Source organism: Rhipicephalus sanguineus, chromosome 11 (assembly GCF_013339695.2).
Source record: "Rhipicephalus sanguineus isolate Rsan-2018 chromosome 11, BIME_Rsan_1.4, whole genome shotgun sequence".
In the NCBI taxonomy this organism is placed as follows: domain Eukaryota; kingdom Metazoa; phylum Arthropoda; class Arachnida; order Ixodida; family Ixodidae; genus Rhipicephalus; species Rhipicephalus sanguineus.
In genome coordinates this window covers 82,047,509-82,066,962 of record NC_051186.1, presented here as the reverse complement: position 1 = coordinate 82,066,962, position 19,454 = coordinate 82,047,509, and the positions used below count along the sequence as shown (strand labels likewise).

General features: G+C 45.2%; 2 protein-coding genes across 3 annotated transcripts in view; one reads left to right on the top strand and one right to left on the bottom strand.

Moving 5' to 3' along the window:
• The first annotated feature begins 212 nt into the window (after positions 1-212).
• LOC119375481 (mitochondrial genome maintenance exonuclease 1) lies at positions 213-8,915 on the top strand. The gene is made up of 4 exons (XM_037645661.2): positions 213-1,049; positions 3,513-3,729; positions 6,998-7,130; positions 8,502-8,915. Exons 1-4 carry the CDS (start codon positions 254-256, stop codon positions 8,655-8,657), a joined length of 1,302 nt encoding a protein of 433 aa, XP_037501589.1. The 5' UTR covers positions 213-253; the 3' UTR covers positions 8,658-8,915.
• Positions 8,916-10,327: 1,412 nt separating this feature from the next.
• LOC119373955 (protein phosphatase 1A) overlaps positions 10,328-19,454 on the bottom strand; it is a 46,758-nt gene continuing 37,631 nt past the window's right edge. The window contains exons 6-8 of one of the 2 annotated variants that reach the window (XM_049410861.1): positions 17,769-17,871; positions 16,829-16,889; positions 10,328-11,703 (exon numbers count right to left, since the gene is read on the bottom strand). In XM_049410861.1, coding sequence (XP_049266818.1) covers positions 11,650-11,703; positions 16,829-16,889; positions 17,769-17,871 — 218 coding nt within the window. In that variant the 3' untranslated portion in view covers positions 10,328-11,649. Of the gene's footprint in view, positions 11,704-11,727; positions 11,870-16,828; positions 16,890-17,768; positions 17,872-19,454 lie in introns of those variants that run through there. The other variant, XM_037644018.2, reaches the window with a different exon arrangement.

Genomic DNA, 19,454 nt, shown 5'->3' with positions numbered 1-19,454 from the left:
CGTTCCTTTATATAAACAGTACAAAATTAAAGTGAAGGAAATAAAATTATACTATAAATATTTTATTTTAATTATTTTATTTTAATACCTTTAATTGTCGCTTGTGCATCAAGGAACATTACCTCCGAGACTTGAAAAGTTTGCTGATAAAGAATTGTTGCCGATCTTTGTGGTCATTGTCGCATTAGAAAGCGACCTTAAGAAGAAAGCCGTTTCAATCCGATTCGATCTAAATCCTCAGACATGTCAGATCATGATGGCGGCGGCCATGGCCGCGAACTTTGTCGTCTGCAAGTCGTCCTTCGCGCGCAATTCAGCACTCCTACGCGACGCCGCCTGCAAATGCATGAAATCCACGAAAGCGTCGAAGAGCCAAATCGTCGCCGCTTCGGAGGGCGGCGACACCAGCAGCGCGCGGACGCCCAAAAAGTCCGCGAGCGCCGCGAAAGCGGTCAAGAAGTTCAACTTCGAAAACCTCTCCCTGTACGGACCCGTTCTGAGGTCTTCGAAAGGTACCAAGCTCGACAAGGGGCTACGTCTCAGTTACCTCGACGAGCGGGCTCCTCGGCGTTTGAAGGTCTCCAGGTTGGCGTGCGAAGAGCCCGAGACAGCGAGGGTCGTCAGGGCGGGCGAGCGCCTTTACAGGAATCAGTTGGAGGCTGAACTCCTGGACGCCTTGACGGCGACCCACGACGAAGCGGCGCGGCTGGCGGCTACGAGCGAAGACGCCGAACAGAAGGTCGACGTCAGAATCCCGACGAAGAGCTTCGACCTCGAGGCGACGCTCAACTTTCCCCTGCTCAACTTCCTGCGAGACGGTGTGCCCGAGGACGACACCGACGTCGGCGGAGAAGACGTCGTGGCGGCGACGTCTTCGCCTTCGCCGCCTCAAGACGACGCTCAGGGCCTTCGCAAAACGCCGAAGTATCCCAGCGTGACGACCATACTGAAGGACACGATCGACGAGCAGTCCAAGTTGCGACTCGAGTTGTGGAAGCAGAACATGGTGGCCGAAATGGGCGAGGAAGGGTTCAAGAAGTACCAGGAATGTAAGAACTCATGGAGTGCGCGCTTTGTTTGGTCGTTTGCTACGCAAGGCCATCTGCAAATAGAGGGACCCGATTTTTACCTCCTTTTATTGCGGTAATGCTATAGATCTCAGCCAATCAATTGCTGAATAAGAAGGACGGTAATAATGTTCATGTTGAGTGTCGTTGTCAACGGGACTCAACATAAACATTATTACGCGACCGCTACTATTCAGCAGCCGTTTATTCAAAGAAGTCGCAAATGCTCTTAAACACACAATAAACAGACTATTAGAAATACAAAGGAATACAAGTAGAAAACATTACCAAAATCGAACAACCATGTAGAATGATGTAGAGTAGAAGCCAATTGTTACGTTTATCAGGGGATGACGGGAAAAGGACGCATTATCCGGGAAAACGTAACATCCGATAATTTCTTCCTGCAAATAAATTATTTTGGTGCGCGAAACTTTAAGCAAGAACCAGGCAACATGACAGAGTGCATGCCATAAAAACCATTTGGTTTATTGCCGAGATGTCACAAATATACGTTCATGAAAAAAGTGAAGGGCTCATGGCGTGGCAGCTGCCTTGAGGAGGGTTTCGACTTGAGCTTGTTGGTGATTCATCTTGATGGGAACTGATGCGCACGAGAGACAGGGGCACAAGAAGGAACATAGATGGACAGACGAAGCGCTTCGTCTGTCCATCTATGTTCCTTCTTGTGCCCCTGTCTCTCGTGCGCATCAGTTCCCATCCGCTTTTGCCACTTTTAGGAAGTCTACATGCATGTGCACGCAGGTTCTCAACTGGTAGTTAGCCACCTGTCTACCTGCCGTTAAGACACAACAGGCAGTTTTGCTGTTTCTTGTAAATACAGAGCCACTTGGCAGGTGCCGTTATCATTTCCAGTGGCAACATGCGAGCTGTCAGTGTAGGTGCTATTACAATTTTCTAACAAAACAGCCAGGGAGGCAAATGGGAAGCCGATTTGCATGACCCTGTGGAAATGAAAACGGATTATCATTTCAAAAAAGTAAGTCTGGAAAAAGTAGAACCGAAACGTATCAAGGAACTATCACTACATAATCTTTTCTGAAGAGGCAACTGGTTTGTCCTCGGTGCTTTGCTCATGCTTTTAATGACTACCAGAATGTGAACATCATTTTATAGTAAAAATGTCTGTTCGATATTCGAAAAGTATTTTATTCGCTTTCGACGCTATTTAATTGGGTTTCAAGAAACACTGTTCGTGCACCCCTATAGTTGAGTACAACTTTAGAAGACAGTAACATTTCCACATCAAAGGCGGGTGAACATGATGATGCACCAATGAGCACACACACTCTAGACTGACATCATAAGCTGCTTGGCCAGTGACCTCGGAGAACATCGCGAAGTACACAGGAAGGACTATTTCTTTAGTCATAAAAGAAAGCAACTGCCGCACTTCGGTCATCTAGGCGAAATCTCTCATGCCTTCCAAAGCAGTACTGACGCGATTTTCAGGTGCTCCGAACGGGTAATTTTTCTTGATCACTTATTTGGCACACTAAACAAGCAAAGACGGAAAAGGAACAACGCGACACAGTGCTAACTCCCAACATACGTTTTATTTTCAAAAGTGGTAGATACATGTGGAACAGATAGCAACGAACGCAGGCATTTTTCGTTTCCATGGTACGCACTATCGACGCTTTCCGCACAATGGAGCCAGACAACTCGCTTAAAATATTTTACTTAGATTTAAAATTTTTCATCGCACAGCATCTGCAAGCCAGCCAATGGATATTATCATGACAAGTCAACACAGTTCTCTGGGTTCGCGAACTCTCCATTCTGCATGCAGCCTAAATTGCAGAAATTGCTTTCAGAGTCGCTGGACAATTCACTCATCGCTGTTTACACGAACCACATGCGACTGAAAGCCAATGACAGAGCAGCAGCCTTACCATGTCATCAGGCTTGTGTTTACACGTCACTGCAAAACCGCCCTTTCTATACCGCAACCGAAAGTGCTTTTTTTAAGGTAGCGGTATTAAAAATATATTCAATGCATTCCCCAGCACTAAGACACTCTTTTTAGGGTTCTCGACACCCATGCTTTTATTTAGAGCAACAAGCCAAAAATGTTTAAAATTCGTGTCAGTACTCCTTTGAGCTGCACCCAGTTGTTTTACTGGAAGGCTATATTGTAAGCGTTCTGTCACAGAATGGAGGCGGTCCGTTCTATCAGGCCGCATGCGATTCGTGGAGGCTCGTTTGACAGTCAAGACATGAGAATAGACAAGAACGGTCTCTGGCTCTGTTCTATCAATAGAACGGAGCCGGAGACCGTTCTTGCCTAGTCTCACATCTTGACCGTCAAAAGAGCCTCCACCAATTGTGTGCGGCACTACAGAACGGACCGCCTCCGTTCTGTGACAGAACGCTTACAAAATAGCTCCCCTGGTGTGTCGATCTTCATCTTCCCATTCGCAGCAATCCTCAGTCAGGGGAAGTCACTGCATGTCAACATCCACGATCTCCTCAACGGGAAGCCAAAGGAGGACATCGTGGTGAGGCCCGAAAACGAGGGCCACTGGCGAAGCCTCGAATCCTTCTGGCCCGAAGTCAGCGAGGTGGCTCACCTGGAAAGTGCCGTGTGCCATCCACACTTGCAGTATCGTGGAATCATCGACTGCGTAGCTGTGTGCCGGTGCGTCTATTGTTGATGCTTCTTTCCGTTCATGGGAACCTGATTGTGCGAAGTTAAGTTGGGTTCTTTAGTGAAGACTGGAGTGATCTGCCTACCAGTACACTATTTAAAATTTAACTGATAAACTAAGGGCAGACACGTTGGCAAAACACTCTGCAATGGTATTGTAGTGCTATACATCACTAAATACCTTTCTTGCATGCAGTATAGCTGAACCTCATTTTAAAGGGGCCCTCCAACACTATTCAACCCCCCATTTTTTACTTGCGGGTTGCGTAGACTGATGGCTGGGGATAATTTTAGGATAAGTCTAAGCACCGATATCAAATTATTTAGTATTTTAATCACGCGTCGAAGTCCCTACATCGCTGCTGACCGCATCAGCGCGTAGTGGCGCTTGCCAGAACTATTGCGGGCGGAAATGACGAAGATGAGCGCTGGCCTATGATTGGATAAATGTAACGTTAGAAGTAATAACGGCGTTGCATCAAAGTTGAGATTACTATTGTGTTTCGTTTTTCTTTTCTGTGCTTTTTCAATGAACTCCAAATAGCCGCCGTCGCAACAAAAAATATCACTACAACCACAAAGTACGACAGAGGCGCCGGTTGCCATTTCATCGCCTCTGGTTGCTCTGGCTTTCTTTTTTTTTTTTTCTGCCTGCGCCGGTCGGATGTCCATATGAAACGCTTGCCCCCTCTTCCTTCTTTTTGCGTCTGTACGCTTGCGAGCTGCCTCTTTCCGCATGTGCGGTAGGCTCATGATTGTTGTTGAAACGGTGCAAGTAATCCTCTTCGTTGAATTGTTGTCGCTGCACACTTGTAACTCGTCGGGCTGCTCACCGAACAACCCGCGTAGGGGCGACCGTGTTTAACCGCCCATGCCGCTCCACAAATTCCCTTCTCAGAATGAGAAGAGGGATGTCGTTGTAAGGAACAGCAGACAAAGCCTCCCCAGCCTCGCTTCGAAGCAGTAGCGCCCGCTCAAGTTTTGACAAGTCAGGTTTCAGGAACCACGTTTGTTACTATGGCAACGACGTCAACAATACGTTGGAAAGGAGAAGCAACAATGGTGTGCGAGCTTCCCCTACGTAAGAGCTTTCAGCCCATTTCATTGGAGCGCCATCCGACGTCACAGCAGAGAGTGAAATGTGGTCACGTGATCCCGCGAAAATCGAGTTGAGGGTAGGCATTTTTTTCTTGTATTTTGAATTTTCTAAATTGAATAACTTCGTACTGCGTGCCGCTATCGCTGCCGTTCTTGCTGCACTAGTTCGTCCGTACTTCAGTCTACGCAATCCACGAGTAAAAAATGGGGGGTTGAAGAGTGTTAGAGGGCCCCTTTAAGGAAGCCGCAGCTAACACAAAAATAGCCACGTTATGAATGTACTTGTGTTAGATGGTATAGCCATTATGCAGTTTTTCATTTGCTTCATTATATTGATAATTCGTTGTGTTCTTATTTGTTTGACTGTATTTGTCATATGCCTATGTCTATTACATGGTGATATTGATGACAAATGTTTCAGATTTACATTAGTATACCGAGACTCAGCTGCGCTACCTGCAAATGCTAACACACATACTCATGTAAACACTTCTTTTTTTCTCGCAATTTTCTCAAAGTGCAGCTCCATACATGGTAGCCCAATCACAATTCATGTCTTGGTCTCGGTGTATGTGCAAAAAAAAAAAAAGGAGAGACAGCTATCTTTATCAATGCAACGGCATCCTGTCCTGCATTTGTCTGCAAATGGCCTTTTTAACAGTCCTCCTTTGTAGAGCTGTCACAGCTGCTAGGATGTGGTCAGGTGTTCTCTTTCCTTCACAGGCACACAACGCTGCACTTTTCATTAAGAACTCCAGGGGAGGTATCACAGCAGGCACGTAGGCAAGGGGGGGGCCCGGTGGGCCCGGGCCCCCCCCCGAAATTCGTCCAGCCTTATATGTTCCCGGGCAATTTTTTTTCTTTTTGCCATGAAAAGACTTTCTTTCGAATAATTAGGCCTTGGGCCCCCCCCCCCCCCCCCCGAAAAAAAATCCTGGCTACGTGCCTGTATCACAGTCTGGTAGCTGTGCCAATTGTGAAGATTGAGGCACTGTGAATAAAATGCAGCTGTTTATTTGACACTTACTTGTTTGTTATTTTTTGACAGTCAGCTACCAGGTTATTTCATAGGACCAGTGTCTGGCAGTGGCAAGGTTAAAAGCCCCGTTTCAGTGCAGCACACAAAGGTGGCATCAGTTCAAGTACAGTACAGTCCATTAGCAGTCAAAGTACATGTAGATCAAGGCATCAGCCCTAAAGTATGTATCCACTTTAGGCATTAGGGTGGTCCTTTGCAAAGTAGGCCTATAAATCTTGAAGTGCCCAGGCAAATGAATGAAGGAAGGGTTAATTTTTGAGGGCTGGTTTTTCTTTGCTAGACACAACATGAAATAGAACTAACAGACAAGAAAGCCAAGGAAAGTATAGTGGATGTTATTTGTAGCAATTATGATGTAAATGTGAAGAAAGTAAAGTGGACGAAAAGATGACTTGCCACGGGCAGGGACGAATTGTGACGAATTCGGTGCAGACTTGTCAAGGCCGTACTGCGTTCGGAAGTTGCAAATTGGGCAGTAAAGTTTCTTACTGCACTCAAAACTCGTTATAACAAAGTGGCATCCGACATGAAAATAAATTTGTTATATCCGAAAATTTGTTATAAACGTATATTTGTATCACTATCTACGACAAAACTATTCTTAATTTACTCTGTTATAACCGATAATTTGTTATATCCGTGTTCGTTATATCAAAGTTTGAGTGTACTGCTCCATGCAGTTCCATATAGCATCTTGGGAGCAGCATGTGAAAGAGCATGCCGTGATGCTTTTTAAAAAGGCCTTTCAGCGAAGTCGAACTCAGTTGCTAGGTTACCCTTTCCAAAAATGTTCCGTTTCTTTTTTTACCAAGAAATGGCAGTAAGTGTGCCAAGAAATGGCTAGTTGCAGAGATAACATGTTGTGCGAAGAGAAATCCTTTCGACCAAATTTAGGGTAATGAAAAAAAGTGGCTAGGTCCTGCAGACAAATTTCAGTGAATGCTAGTTATTGCCTGTTATACAGGCGAGGGAATTTGGTTGAGCTGAAGGACAGGCCATATTAGCATACAGTAAGCAGCCCATAGCCTTATCATGCTTACACGTCTCACCTCTCACATGCTTTGGTGCTCCGATACGTCTTCACGCTTAATGCACTGTTGCTTTCAATCTATGCACTTCCAGGGGCGAGATGGTGCTGATAGACTGGAAGACGTCCAAGAAGCCAAAGCCGCGGCTGTCAGACACCTACGACAATCCGCTGCAAGTGGCAGCATACATTGGTGCACTCAATTACGATGACAAGTACAATATTCAGGTAAAAGGTGGCTCCTGCTTGCCTCCAGAGTTACAGTTCAGATTGATTACTTTTGTGTGTGCATGCCTGCTAGTGGACATGCAACCAATCAACAGTGTCTGCTCCTGGTGACGATATGATGGTGGTACCGGAAAGGCCTGGAGAGGAGCACAGGATTGTTTATTTTGTAGCGTGCCCGCGGCGCGTAGCGCTGCCTACATTGTTGATCATGATGGCATTCTGAACTCAATGTGTCTGTTTAATTGAAATGTTTAAATATTTTGGAGATGGTCCAGGGGCCCTTTAAGGAAGTGCTGCTTAGAACAGCTACTATATATGGAGCCCCTATACTCTCAAGATTGCAAACTTGAAAAGAAAATGAAGCTGCCCAGTTGTAATTTTCCCTGCTTCAGCAAGGATTAGACATGCCGATTCCGATACTGTATATTTTGGCGCTATATTCAGTCTATAATTAATGACGCCCGTTTGAAACTGCAGTTTTCTTGGGCTCCTAAATGACTATGCAGCACTACCGGCCGCCACTATAAACACAGCATTAGCTTTCTTTTGCTCTAAAATAATAGATTTATAGGAACCTTGAAAGAAACAAATAACACAGCAACTTTTGCGCTCCGAGTTGTATACTGTGCAAGTACAGCACTTGATCTGCTTGCTTCTGCTTGCAAGTACATCCGGGCTCCATCACGTGTGTATTCTTGCCTTCGCTCGCACGGTGCATCCCAGTTTTTGTCTTTCTGGTTGCGTTAGGTAGTGTTTTACGGTGTGTTTTGCGTGGCTTAGACCTCTATGCCAACCGTATGCGTCGTCAGACAGTGCCGTACAACTTATCAAAGTGGAAACAATGTTCGCTTTCACAAGCTGCCGGTGTCACAATCGAGACAGGATGATGCTACGAATCTCGGTCAACTATGGCTCAGCAAACATCTCTGCGTCTTCATGTTTTGTCGACGGCACAGACTTTTCATTGGCTGACTTAAAGTGACGTCAGCTGCACAGTTGAGGGAAATGTGAGCTGGAAAATCGTAATTGTAATTTTATAGTTATTAAATGAACGCGGACGATGAAACGAGTCGAGGTATAGTATTGAATGGGCGGCCAGGATTCCAAATACACACGTAGTTGAAAATTTTCAGAAAACGTTTCACAACTTCTTTAATGGAACATCTCAGCAAAAGCACTTTTCCCCCCATGAGAGAAGATATGAAAGGCAGCTATATGCAGCATCAAGTGAACTGACTGCGACGTATCAGCGCAGTTCTCCATTCCAACAAATTAGTGGATGAAGAATTTCTAACTTTACTTTTCTACCAACTACCTTGAATCACTAGGAGTGACACCCTTTGCTCTTTTTTGTGCTTGCTGCCAATCTAGGTTCGAGACGCGATGATCGTGATCGCCTACGAGGACGGCAGTCCATGCCAGGTCCATCACCTGGGACCCACCCTTTGTCAGAGGCACTGGCAAAGATGGCTACAGAGGCTACGCGCCTACTGGAACCTGCTGCACCAGAGCACAGCGATGTTGTAATTGCCGAATCAAGAACTTGCTTTCCTGCTTGTGCTATTATGTCGTGGACTGACCACAGAAGAACAATTCATCCATGCTTTAGTTTGGTCTTTTCTTTTTTTTTTTTTTGCCTTGGAACTATGTCAGATGACCACTACCACTGGACTTCAATGCGGTCGTCTTTGTGTTAAGAAGCGCCATTTGGACGTTCACCAACAGTTGACTTTACTATGCAACGAACAATGACCTTAATAAAAGTATGATCGCGTACTGCGCTTATTTAATGTTGCGTCTGTGTACTAACCCTTTATAGGCTAGTCCATACTTTTTGACACAATATAAAAACTGGCTGTGTAATACACATATAAATCACTAAGAAATAACAAAAAAATTTCATCAAAATGAAGACAGTACTTTACTGAAAAAAAGTGGCACGCATATGTCCCGCTGACCCACAAGAGGATTTTCAAGTCTGAAAATGTTAATAATTGTTGTGGTTTAACGCCCCAAAACCATGATTTGATTATGAGATGCCGTAGTGGAGGGCTCTAGAAATTTTGGCCATCTGGTGTTCATTAACGTGCACATAAGTACAAGTACACGGGCCTCAAGCATTTTCGCCTCATGAAAAATGCGGCCGGGATTCGATCCTGCGACTTGTGGGTCAGCAGTCGAGCACCATAACCACCGCGGCGAGTAGTGGGAAAACATTGTCCTACCGACTCGTGAAGGCACCATCTTGTAATCACTTCACCGAGTATTTGGGCTTAAATGGCCAAAACAACGTGGCACAAAGGAGCGCTTCACAAGGTGTGTGGAGGAACGTTGTGCATACCCCATTTCCAGCAGTAGAACACCAACTGCACCTGCGCTTCTTACGAGCCGTCATTGGGTTGTGGTCTGTTCCCGTAAAGCTCACTTCACTGCATACACAAACCATTATTCATCAACTTTCTTGTATTTTCTATCGCTGCCGAAATATCTGCCCTTTTACACCAGGTATATCGCACCAAGAAAAACATTCCCATGCAACTTTCACCACAGTTAGACCTAGCGATGAATGTGGCAATTTTGTGGAGTATTGTGTTTGGGCACATTTATCGCTCAAGTTACTTAACAAATTTACAAGAACGTATTATGCCAGGGAGCTAAAATCTCCCCTCATTTTGAAGAGCAGGTTGTGTTATCTGAAAGAGAGGAGAACTCTGAAGCTTTCCTAAAAAATGGAACAAATTTCAATGGCATCGTGGCACACACACCACCTTTTAAAAGTGCCGTAAAACAATTTTCTTCGAGCTTACAAAGACGTAGGTGAGATGGCAGCGACTAAGCATGGGGCTAATTGCGACGGGTTGTCGCAAAAATGTTTCTGCAGGAGGAGGTGTGGGACTATGTGTCCCACGACGTTGTAACCACCACCAGGCCACATGCTCATGCCTCATAGGCAGAATAGAAGGCCTTTAAGAATGCCACTTGCAAGCGAGCTCGTTCAGATGTTTGACGCAGGTTCCATGACACTGATGGCTTCAAGAACTTTCTTTGTGCAAGATGGCACATTTTTAGGATTAATGACAGTGTGCCGAAGAGTTGATGTTATGCTGTTCGCATTAACGCAGATGACGCCAGTGAATTTCTGCTGCAATTCATTCTCGACAAACATCTGAAACAGAATAAACAGAAAAGGGAAGCCATTTCGAGTTTTTTATTCTTTTATTATTGTCCTTGTGCTTGTCTCTTGCCGAGCCGTGGCGAAATACCCGTCAACGCTGAGAAAAACCTAACAACGTCGAAATTATAAGGATGAAAAAAAGAGGGGGGAGGGAGAAGAGGAGGAGAGGCAACATCAACACGAAGGAAAAAAGGTGGGGAAGGCATAAAAATCACTGCTCAACGAAAGCTTTAAAAAATACACACACACGCTAAAACGGGAAAGACAGGTTTCAGCCCCGACGTTTGGTTTGCACTTCCGTTACCAATTACGTGCAGCACATGCACGCTGGTACACAACAAACACACACACAAAATCACGCACGTCATCACTATTCTTCTGCGTCCCTCCTGCACGTTTATAAAGGAAGTGTTTGAGGGGAGGAAGGAAAAAAAAGAAGTCACCACGGCCCTCGTTCGCGATTCCGACGACGACGACAATAATAATAATATTCACTGTAATGGCAATCGTTAACAACGGTCATTGTACAACACTGGGGTGGATGATGTGAAAATTACGATGGCGTACGCTAAGAGGGGGTAAACGAGAAGGCAGTGGGGCGGAAGATGCGTGAGGGGCAAATAGACGACGTCGTAATGCTAGAAGAGAAATCAAAGAAAAAAAGGAGCGAGATGTGTCGCGCTAAGACTAACCAACTTGGCTCTTCTATTTAACTTAATTTTTTTTCTTTGTCCTTGTAAGTGCACCTGCGCTAGTCGACGACACGTCACTGGTGAAGGGGTGATCGAGTGAGTGTGAGAATGGATGAGTGAATGTGCAGTCTCTGCGTTTCCTGAAGGGCAGAAAACGAGCGAAAGGTTTCTTCACTCCAAAAAGAAAGTAGAGAAGAGCAAAGAAAAAAACAACCTAAATACAGTCGGCAGTAGACTACGCAAAAGTAGGGAAAGAAAAGACGGGGGAAGCCGATGTGTCAACATTTGCCACACACACGCACACACTACGCAAGTCGACACCGGTCAGTCAGTCGGCTAGGCGGCGTTTTCTTTTCCGTCGACGACTCCGCGAGGGTCGAGCACTGCCGCCGCCAGTCAAGAGCCGTCAACGATTACGAGTCCGCGGCCAATCGAATCTTCCGGCGCCTTTCCCGATTTCCTTCGATTTGTTGCTGGCAGCCAGTTTTCGCAGGCGGTCGTTCGGTTACGGACGCCATGGCCGCCAGGCGGTCTCCGTGACCGGCGACCGCAGTTTCACGGGGAAACAAAACACAAAAGTGAATGTGATGGAGGGCGCTTCATAGCGGTGCTCCGTTTCACGCTCGTCAACGACGAAAGCATCCGTTTCCACTCAGTGGCTCGCCGCTTCCTCCGCTTGTTCACAATCGTGCGAGTGGCTCTTTACCTGCCGAATCAAAAAGAACGAAAAGCCTGTAAGCCACACCTTTATTGCGCAGGTGGGGAAAAAAAAGAAAGTCCGCAAACTGGGAGATCTGAGAAACGGACGAATTATTTCACAGCCTGGGCACACATCCAGACAATCGGCAGATATCCACATTTCCAGTCTGTACCTGCGTGTGTGAAGAACAAGGTTGCGCAGTTTCACTAGCTATGGCCGAAAATTACTCAGTAGTTTTGACAGACACGCAAGTCTATAAACTTTTAATGACGACTTTTCATAGCCTGCGTCAAAAGTGTAAAGGCTGCTCCACAAGTTGCAGCAATTGCTTTTTTTTTTTTTTTCAACCAAGCTGACTGTCCTTGGAAGCAAACCTGTGTGAGCACTTCAAATATGCAAATGAATATTACAGCATTCAAATTTGCTTCAACATGAATTCAACATGTCCAAAATTTTGAAGTATTCAAAAAGAACAAATGGACATATTTTAATGCATGTAACCAGCTTGAAAAAGTGGTTTCTATGTAGAGTAGGAACGCTATGCCATGAAAGCACCCATTCAGAAAAAATCATCACTGTTTCAAAGCCACACTTCAAGGTTACCGTATTTACTCGAATCTAACGCGCACCTTTTTTCTGGTAAAATGAGTCCAAAAATCACATGTGCGTTAGAATCGAGTACTGAAAAAAAAAAAGAAACTCTGTTATCATATTGCCATCGGCATTTCAAAATGGCCGCCTCCTACGCACCTTGGCCATTTCTGCCATTATTGTTTCAGTTCGTACGTGTGCTGAGGAGATTGTCATCCCGTTCTGCGTTCGTATCGATGGCATGGAAGTGCCAACTCCAAATACTCGACGAGTGCACCACAATGTCGCATTTAAAAGAATAGTTATTACATGTGCAGAGACGGACAGAAATCGGGCCGCATCGCGGTCGTTCAGAGTTCCCGAAACGTGCGTGCGAGACTGGCGCAAACAGAAGCAGAAGATTTTTTACAGCAAAGCTTCACGAAAAGGTTTCAGTGGAACAAAGCAGGGCCGGTTTACCGAAGTTAAAGAGCGTTGACAGTGACAAGGAGTTGTCCGACAGAGACGAGGACTGATCCATTACGCGACTCGTATCGCCGCCGTAGTGGTGACAGTTTTAGCGGCAAGGCCCACTTTTTGACTTTGTGTTTTACTTTTTTGAAACTTTAGTTCTTTAAAACCCAGATACTTGTTCTTCTGAATGTGCGAAGTTTGACTCCTACGGTCTTTTTTTGTTCTTTTCTCTCAGGAAAAATGGGTGCGCGTTACAATCGATGTATTACTTTTTTTTTTGGTCGCGGAAAACGGGTGCGCGTTACAATCGAGGGCGCGGTAGAATCAAGTAAATACGGTAAGTACAAGTATCTGCAGTATTCAAAAGTGCGTTATACGGGCTCACATGGCCTAATAACCCCGTCACACTGGAGGTGTTAATGTCATTAGATTCAAATGTCATTCAGTGCAACAAAAGCCATGCGATTCGTGTGCTACAGAGGAAAAAGTAATGTCATTCGTTCATGATACCAATGTCGATAACTAAGACAAAAAATGGCTGGGAAACTTGAGGCAGGTAAATGTAGAGAGGTAGAAAAGTCAAGTTATTTATTTTAAAAGACATGTGCGAAGTCGCTTCACTAAATAAACACGGAAAAAAATTTTATATTGGCCACCATAAGCCAACACGATGCCTAGCCAGCAGCCACAGCCAAAAGAATGAACACAAGCAACATGGCTGACATCGCAGTGTCGCTGAACGACGACGCTAAGCTGGAGCAAGTAAAGCATTTAGTTGCTTTGTACTTGGTGTTGCGAGAAAAGCGCACAAGACAGTCAAAGAGACTTGATCATCAGATAGAAGAACAACCAAGATGCAGCCTGTCAAGTATGCATGTGAAACAAGGTGGAGTGCGTTCCCTTAAAGCATGCGTGGCGTAACAGGAAAAAAAGGAAAAAAGAAAACGTTCCACGTCTATTGAATTTTTCTCCAACGTGAAGTGACAGAGGCACCCGTGGCAGTTTGCCGTGCAACAGCACACACACAGAAACCCAGAGCGTTCCGCGTTTGTTCGCTTTCAAAACGCGGTCTCACGCGCGTCCATGCGGGAATACAGTTTGCAACAGAACTCCGTGGAATTGTCTTCCCATAGCCTTATGAGAACAAACCTCTCCACCTGGGTCCAGTTACACGTGCACACAGGTGTCTGTTTGTTTACATTATGGCAGACAGCGCCGGCGGCCAGACGGCACTGAGGTGGAGAGTAAAAAGATTTTGCAACAGCCTTGCGTACACCTGTTCCCGTTAAAATGACAGATGACTCAAAAAAGCAACATTAATCGCGTGTTTGCATGAATGCGTGTCAAATTGGGAATGCTGAATGCCACACTTTAAGTAGTCTCTGGGGTAGAGAGTACCTATACATTCGGTTCTACTGCAATGGTGGATGTGTTTTTCGAACTCATTCGATTTCTTAAGTCTTTCGAATCTAATGACATTAAATATCAATGTGTAGCAGCCGCATAATGTCATCAGATGCGAATGTCATTCCACTCGAATGACATTAAAATGTCCAGTGTGACAGGGGTATAAGTATCGCAAATTTTAGAACGTAACATATTTTAGCACTTATAACCTACACCCTTATACTAATCAAATCCTGCTACTATTCGAATTCACTTCGAAATAATTTCATATAAATCACTTCGCTTTGAACGAAGTAAGTGACGTTCACGCAAGTCTATTTCTTAAGGCGGAACCGCATGACGCGTTTCTCGCGAGCGAAAGACACGACGCGCAGAAAACGCCCACGCTGCCGTGGTCGCAAGTGCACCCGCACGGATAGAAAGCAGTGGCATGTTCGCGCCGCGTTTGCTGGGTTGCTAGATTTTCACCAAAAGCGCACACCAGCTTCAAAAGGTTCTGCCGAGATGCGCGGAGGTCAGCGTCGTCTGGCGGCATTGGAAGAAACCAAACACGTGTCTGTACCTTAAACTCTGCTTGGTGGACGAGCGGGTGAGGTGCCGCGCGAGGTGTTTCCTTTTTTTCTACCCTTTTCTACTCTGAGCAGAAAGACATGGCAGCGCGATTTCGCGATGGTGTTCGTCAAAAAGATGCGCGCGCCCCTTCGACCACGCGTCAATCGCACGTGAAATCGCTCCATGCGGGACGCAACGGTGCGATTTCGCAAAGGCGTTTGTCAAAAAAAACGTGCGCGTCCCTCCAACCACGCGTCAATCGCAATTGAAATCGGGTCATGCGGTTTCACCTTTAGCATTGTTCATACCCTTCGAATGTGTAATGAGACAGAGAGAAAAATTATGCTCATTCAACTGCGTCCTACTGGTGGAGTGCTGCTGTACATAAGATAAGATCGAATATGAACCCCTTGAACAGCAGCAGTTTTACACTGATGACGATGGGACTTCAACGTCGCAAGGCTACTTTTGTTGCCAGAGGCACCATAGAGAATGTCCCTGCATTACCGTGACCAGCTGGGCTTGTTTGTTGGGCGCCCAATGGAAGCGTGCAAACATTTCTCCATTATCATACTGCATTCATCACAGCAAGCTTAAAAACAGCAAGAAAGAAAAAAGTACCCTGGTATTTGTTGCGCACCAGTTTGGAGTATATAAAGAATGTGAAAACAAGCTCTTATATTTTAGAAACCTTTTGACCATTGTGCAACAAGCTGACACCACATATTTGCAAAGAAAAAAAAGCTACGAAAATATTTCTAGTGATACGTTCGCTAACATAGTTCAATGCATTAAAAAGTACATAGACGCTGGGTAAATGAGTATGGCTTCTTTCTTTGCAAATTTTTAACTGTCGTCTTATGAGCAAAAACCACAATCTGATTACGAGGTCTAGGGTTTGACGAAAACTCGGCTGGCGAGGAAAAATCATGGTTGAAGAAAACGTACACTCACCAACCAAAATAAGACAACCAGAATTGACGCTTCGGCGCCCAGTACGGGTGCCTTGTTCACAATGAATGAAAAAAAGCTATGAAAACCCCTGCCCCGTGCCAGGGCAACGACAACGAAGAAGCGGGCTTCACTCTCCTATGCACGGCGGGGTATGAGCGAGTCCCTTTCAAGAATACTCCAAGATTACAAAGTGCAAGTCCGCCACATCCCCTCAAGCAAGCTGAAACAACAACTCGTTCTAGTCAAAGACCACCTTGAAAAGGAAAGATACCCTGGCGTCATCTACAAAATTCAGTGCCAAGACTGCCAGGCGTGCTACATAGGTGAGACGGGAAACTCTAAAAGAAGACTGCAGCAGCACCATAATGATGTAGCCAAAAGGCACACGATTTCAAACACCCTGGCAGAGCATAGTGAAAAAACTGGACACTGTCTTAATTGGCAATTGGCTTCCATCATCAAAAAAGAGAAAAGGTTATCATCCCGCCTGCTCATCGAATCTTTTTGCACACAATCTACCACAAGCACGATAAATCGGACACGGGGTCCACTCCCCGAGGTATACGCCAGCGCGTTGCCCCTTTCGACGCATATATAATAAAGACCACCATGCATTCGTTCATTGTGAACAAGGCATCCGTACTGGGCGCCGAAACGTCAATTCTGTTGTCATTTATTTTAGTTGGCGAGTGTACGCTTTCTTCAAACCAATCTGATGACGAAGCGTGTCAGAGTGGGGAACTGTGGATTATTTTTGACCAGCTGGGGTTCTTGCACCTATATGCATGTAGATGAACACTCTCCCATTTCACTCCCGACGAAATGGAGCTGCAGTGTCCGGGAGTCAAACCCATGTCCTCGAGCTTAGCAGCACAACACATCTGCTAACATGGGGAGTGATTTCTACATTTGTTTTCAATTCTTATTAAGCTTGAATAAGTTCTTTGAGTACAATGTTGTTATGATAAACCATGCAAAAAAAAGGGTCAACATGCCCTACGGTCAACATGCCCTACAGTAGTGGATAATGTCACCTGTAAGGTCCAGACACCTTTTACATATTACATCAAACAAGAAGCAATACGACTGGCTTTGGCCAATCGTATTGCTTGGTAACTGGAAGCCATCAAACTGACCAGAGATGGCCCCTAGTGAAGACGAAAGAGACTCTCACCGACTCTGATGATGTGGACGGGGGTTTTAACTTGCTGTACACTTCCTCGATGAAACTCCTCCTACAAAGAGAAAAGTCCAAACCTTTACTAAGAGCCTTAAGCTTTCAAAACTTGCATGCAGCGTCTGCCCGTGCTCCAAGATTACACAGCATTAGCCATTGAACCGTGTCATTTCAGCACACAATCCAAATCCAAACGAGGCAAAAGTTACGTGCAAGGTAGAGGCTTGAAGTGTCGAGATGTCAAAGAATTTTTCTGGAGCCAACAGCGAGTTTTAGCACTGCGTATGTTCTGTCAGTGGTGGCGTTACACATGTCTGAATGCCACATTTCGCAGACAGCGCATGCACACACCTTCTGTTCATGTGCAATATGCAAAACATAGCGTGCTTATGTACGCAACGTACTTTTGCGCACATGCTCTGTCTTAAATGTGGCGTTCTGAGGTACACTACGCCATTATGGACCCAAGATACTCCTGCGCACGTGCTCTATGAAAAACGTAGCGCTCTAACGTACACAACACTGTAAAAGGTGCAAAAAACGCAGTAATAAAACTCCCTTATGTTTCAACAAGACAAATGCAGACCCCCTTTTGCGAAGACGCTAGCACCAGCGATATTCCTTGCTGGACTGCTTCATGATATTGCAGTACTCGGATACATGATGTGTGAAGACGACAAGAAGACTATGCAGTGGACCTCCGAGAGCCATTCGCTGTCACCCATGCAAGCCTGGTATGACTTGAAAAGGTGCAAAAAAACATGATGCAGAATAGAAAACACAGGACACGCGCTGTTTTCTATTTTGTATAGTCATTTTTGTCGTGCCTTTTCGAGTCACAAGATGACACCAACTTTCACAAATTTCCACTTTGCTAAAGCCGGGTACACACCATGAAAGCGTTCTAGTATCGGTCATGGACACAGCCTCTGCTTACTTGGCGAGGATTCCTCCGCCGGGTGGGAGGCCGGGTAGCTCTTCCTCTGCCAGCGTCTGGATGATGTTGTTCAGCTCTGCGTCAGAGCCCTCTGAAACTATCTCTGAAATATAAAGGAAGCAGTTAGACGTAAAGGCCAGGATTGCTAGTCAACTCATTAGAGCTAACAATTGCAATTAACTAAGAGTTAGGTGTTGCCATAACTGAAGAATGAGAATAACTTGAAGCAACGCGAAAAAAAACTAGGACAATGAAAGAACACGCACAACAGGACTAGCGCTAGTCCTGTTGTATGTGCTCCTTCTTTGTCCACTTTTTTGTGCTGCTTAAAGTTATTTGTAAGATGGGCCAACTTGCCGAAACCTACAAGTTGTTGCTATCGCAGAATGAGTTCGGATGCCCTCCCAAGAGGCAAGCGATAAGTGAAGAGAGAATAGCTGTTAGGTTTTACAGCAGAGTTCGAAGAAACTAGTACTGTTGTGTTCCCACACACACTACGTGCCAACAATCCGTGAAACTTAGGCTGGACAGAAAAAACAACTTGGACACAAGTTTGCCTAGTTACTGCTATGAGTGAAGGCAAAAGTAGAGGGCTGAAGTCTTAACTTGAACTAGCTAACTCTAACTTCGATCTGAACTAACCAAAGCGCCCTTGCCATGTGTGGTGGCTGCACTTAGTGTGACCAACTAAAACTCGCAAACAGAGAAACAAACTCACAGGTCAACCAATCGACAGCATTTTCAACTAGTGGTGCCACTAGAAGCACTAGTTGACATTATGACAAGCAGCGGCAGCAACACCAGAAAGGCCAGAAAAGGAAAACGTGATTGCTCTTTTAATCTGAGGTGTTCCCACAGGGCATAGCACTGCCGCATTTGCCATCATGGAACTCCATTACACGATGCATACGTTTATTGAAATGCGCAAAAAAAAAAAGTGTGCAGGGTGATTTAGCGACCAGTGAAACACTGCATTGCTATGGGTATCCTAAAATAAGTATAAGGTTTATGATAGAGCTGTGCGAATAGCAAAATTTTGGGTGCGAAGCGAATTCGAATATTGAAGTGTGAGTGCGAATCGAATCGAATATATTTCGAATATTTCTCGAATAGTTCTAGAATATTTTTCGAATACTTCGAAGCGAAATTGTAGAAAAAAAGTTAGAGAGGATTCCTAAGCATATTCTTATGAGATAGCAACATGAAAGTGTTTCTTTTCGCTAGGTTGATGAAGCACTGGCGGGGTGGTGTTTCATAGTTGTCTTATCAAGAATGAGGCAATGTAGAGGCCGAATCGTATTTATGTACATGATTTTGTGCAACCAAAGTGCTGCCGACAACACTTTACACGTGATAGGCAAAGATGCCATTTCCTCAGCCTCTCCTCCTCTTTCAACTTCTGTGGAGGCCCAACTGATATGGCGAACAAGGATGTGCTCCCTTCAAGTCCGGAGTTCCCAACCTGCCTCGTAGACGTCGATATATGAGAACGTATCACATTTTGGAGGCTAAAAAGCTTCGGCTTCCGATTTTTCGGACTTCCTACCCAAATTTCAGGTCCAAAACAGCATTAATTGAGCCCCCACCTCTGCCACATATTTCATATCCATGTTGGAACCAGAATTTTCTTGAGTTAATATATTTGCAACCGTAGCAGAACTTGAAAGGCAGCTTTGCCGCAATACC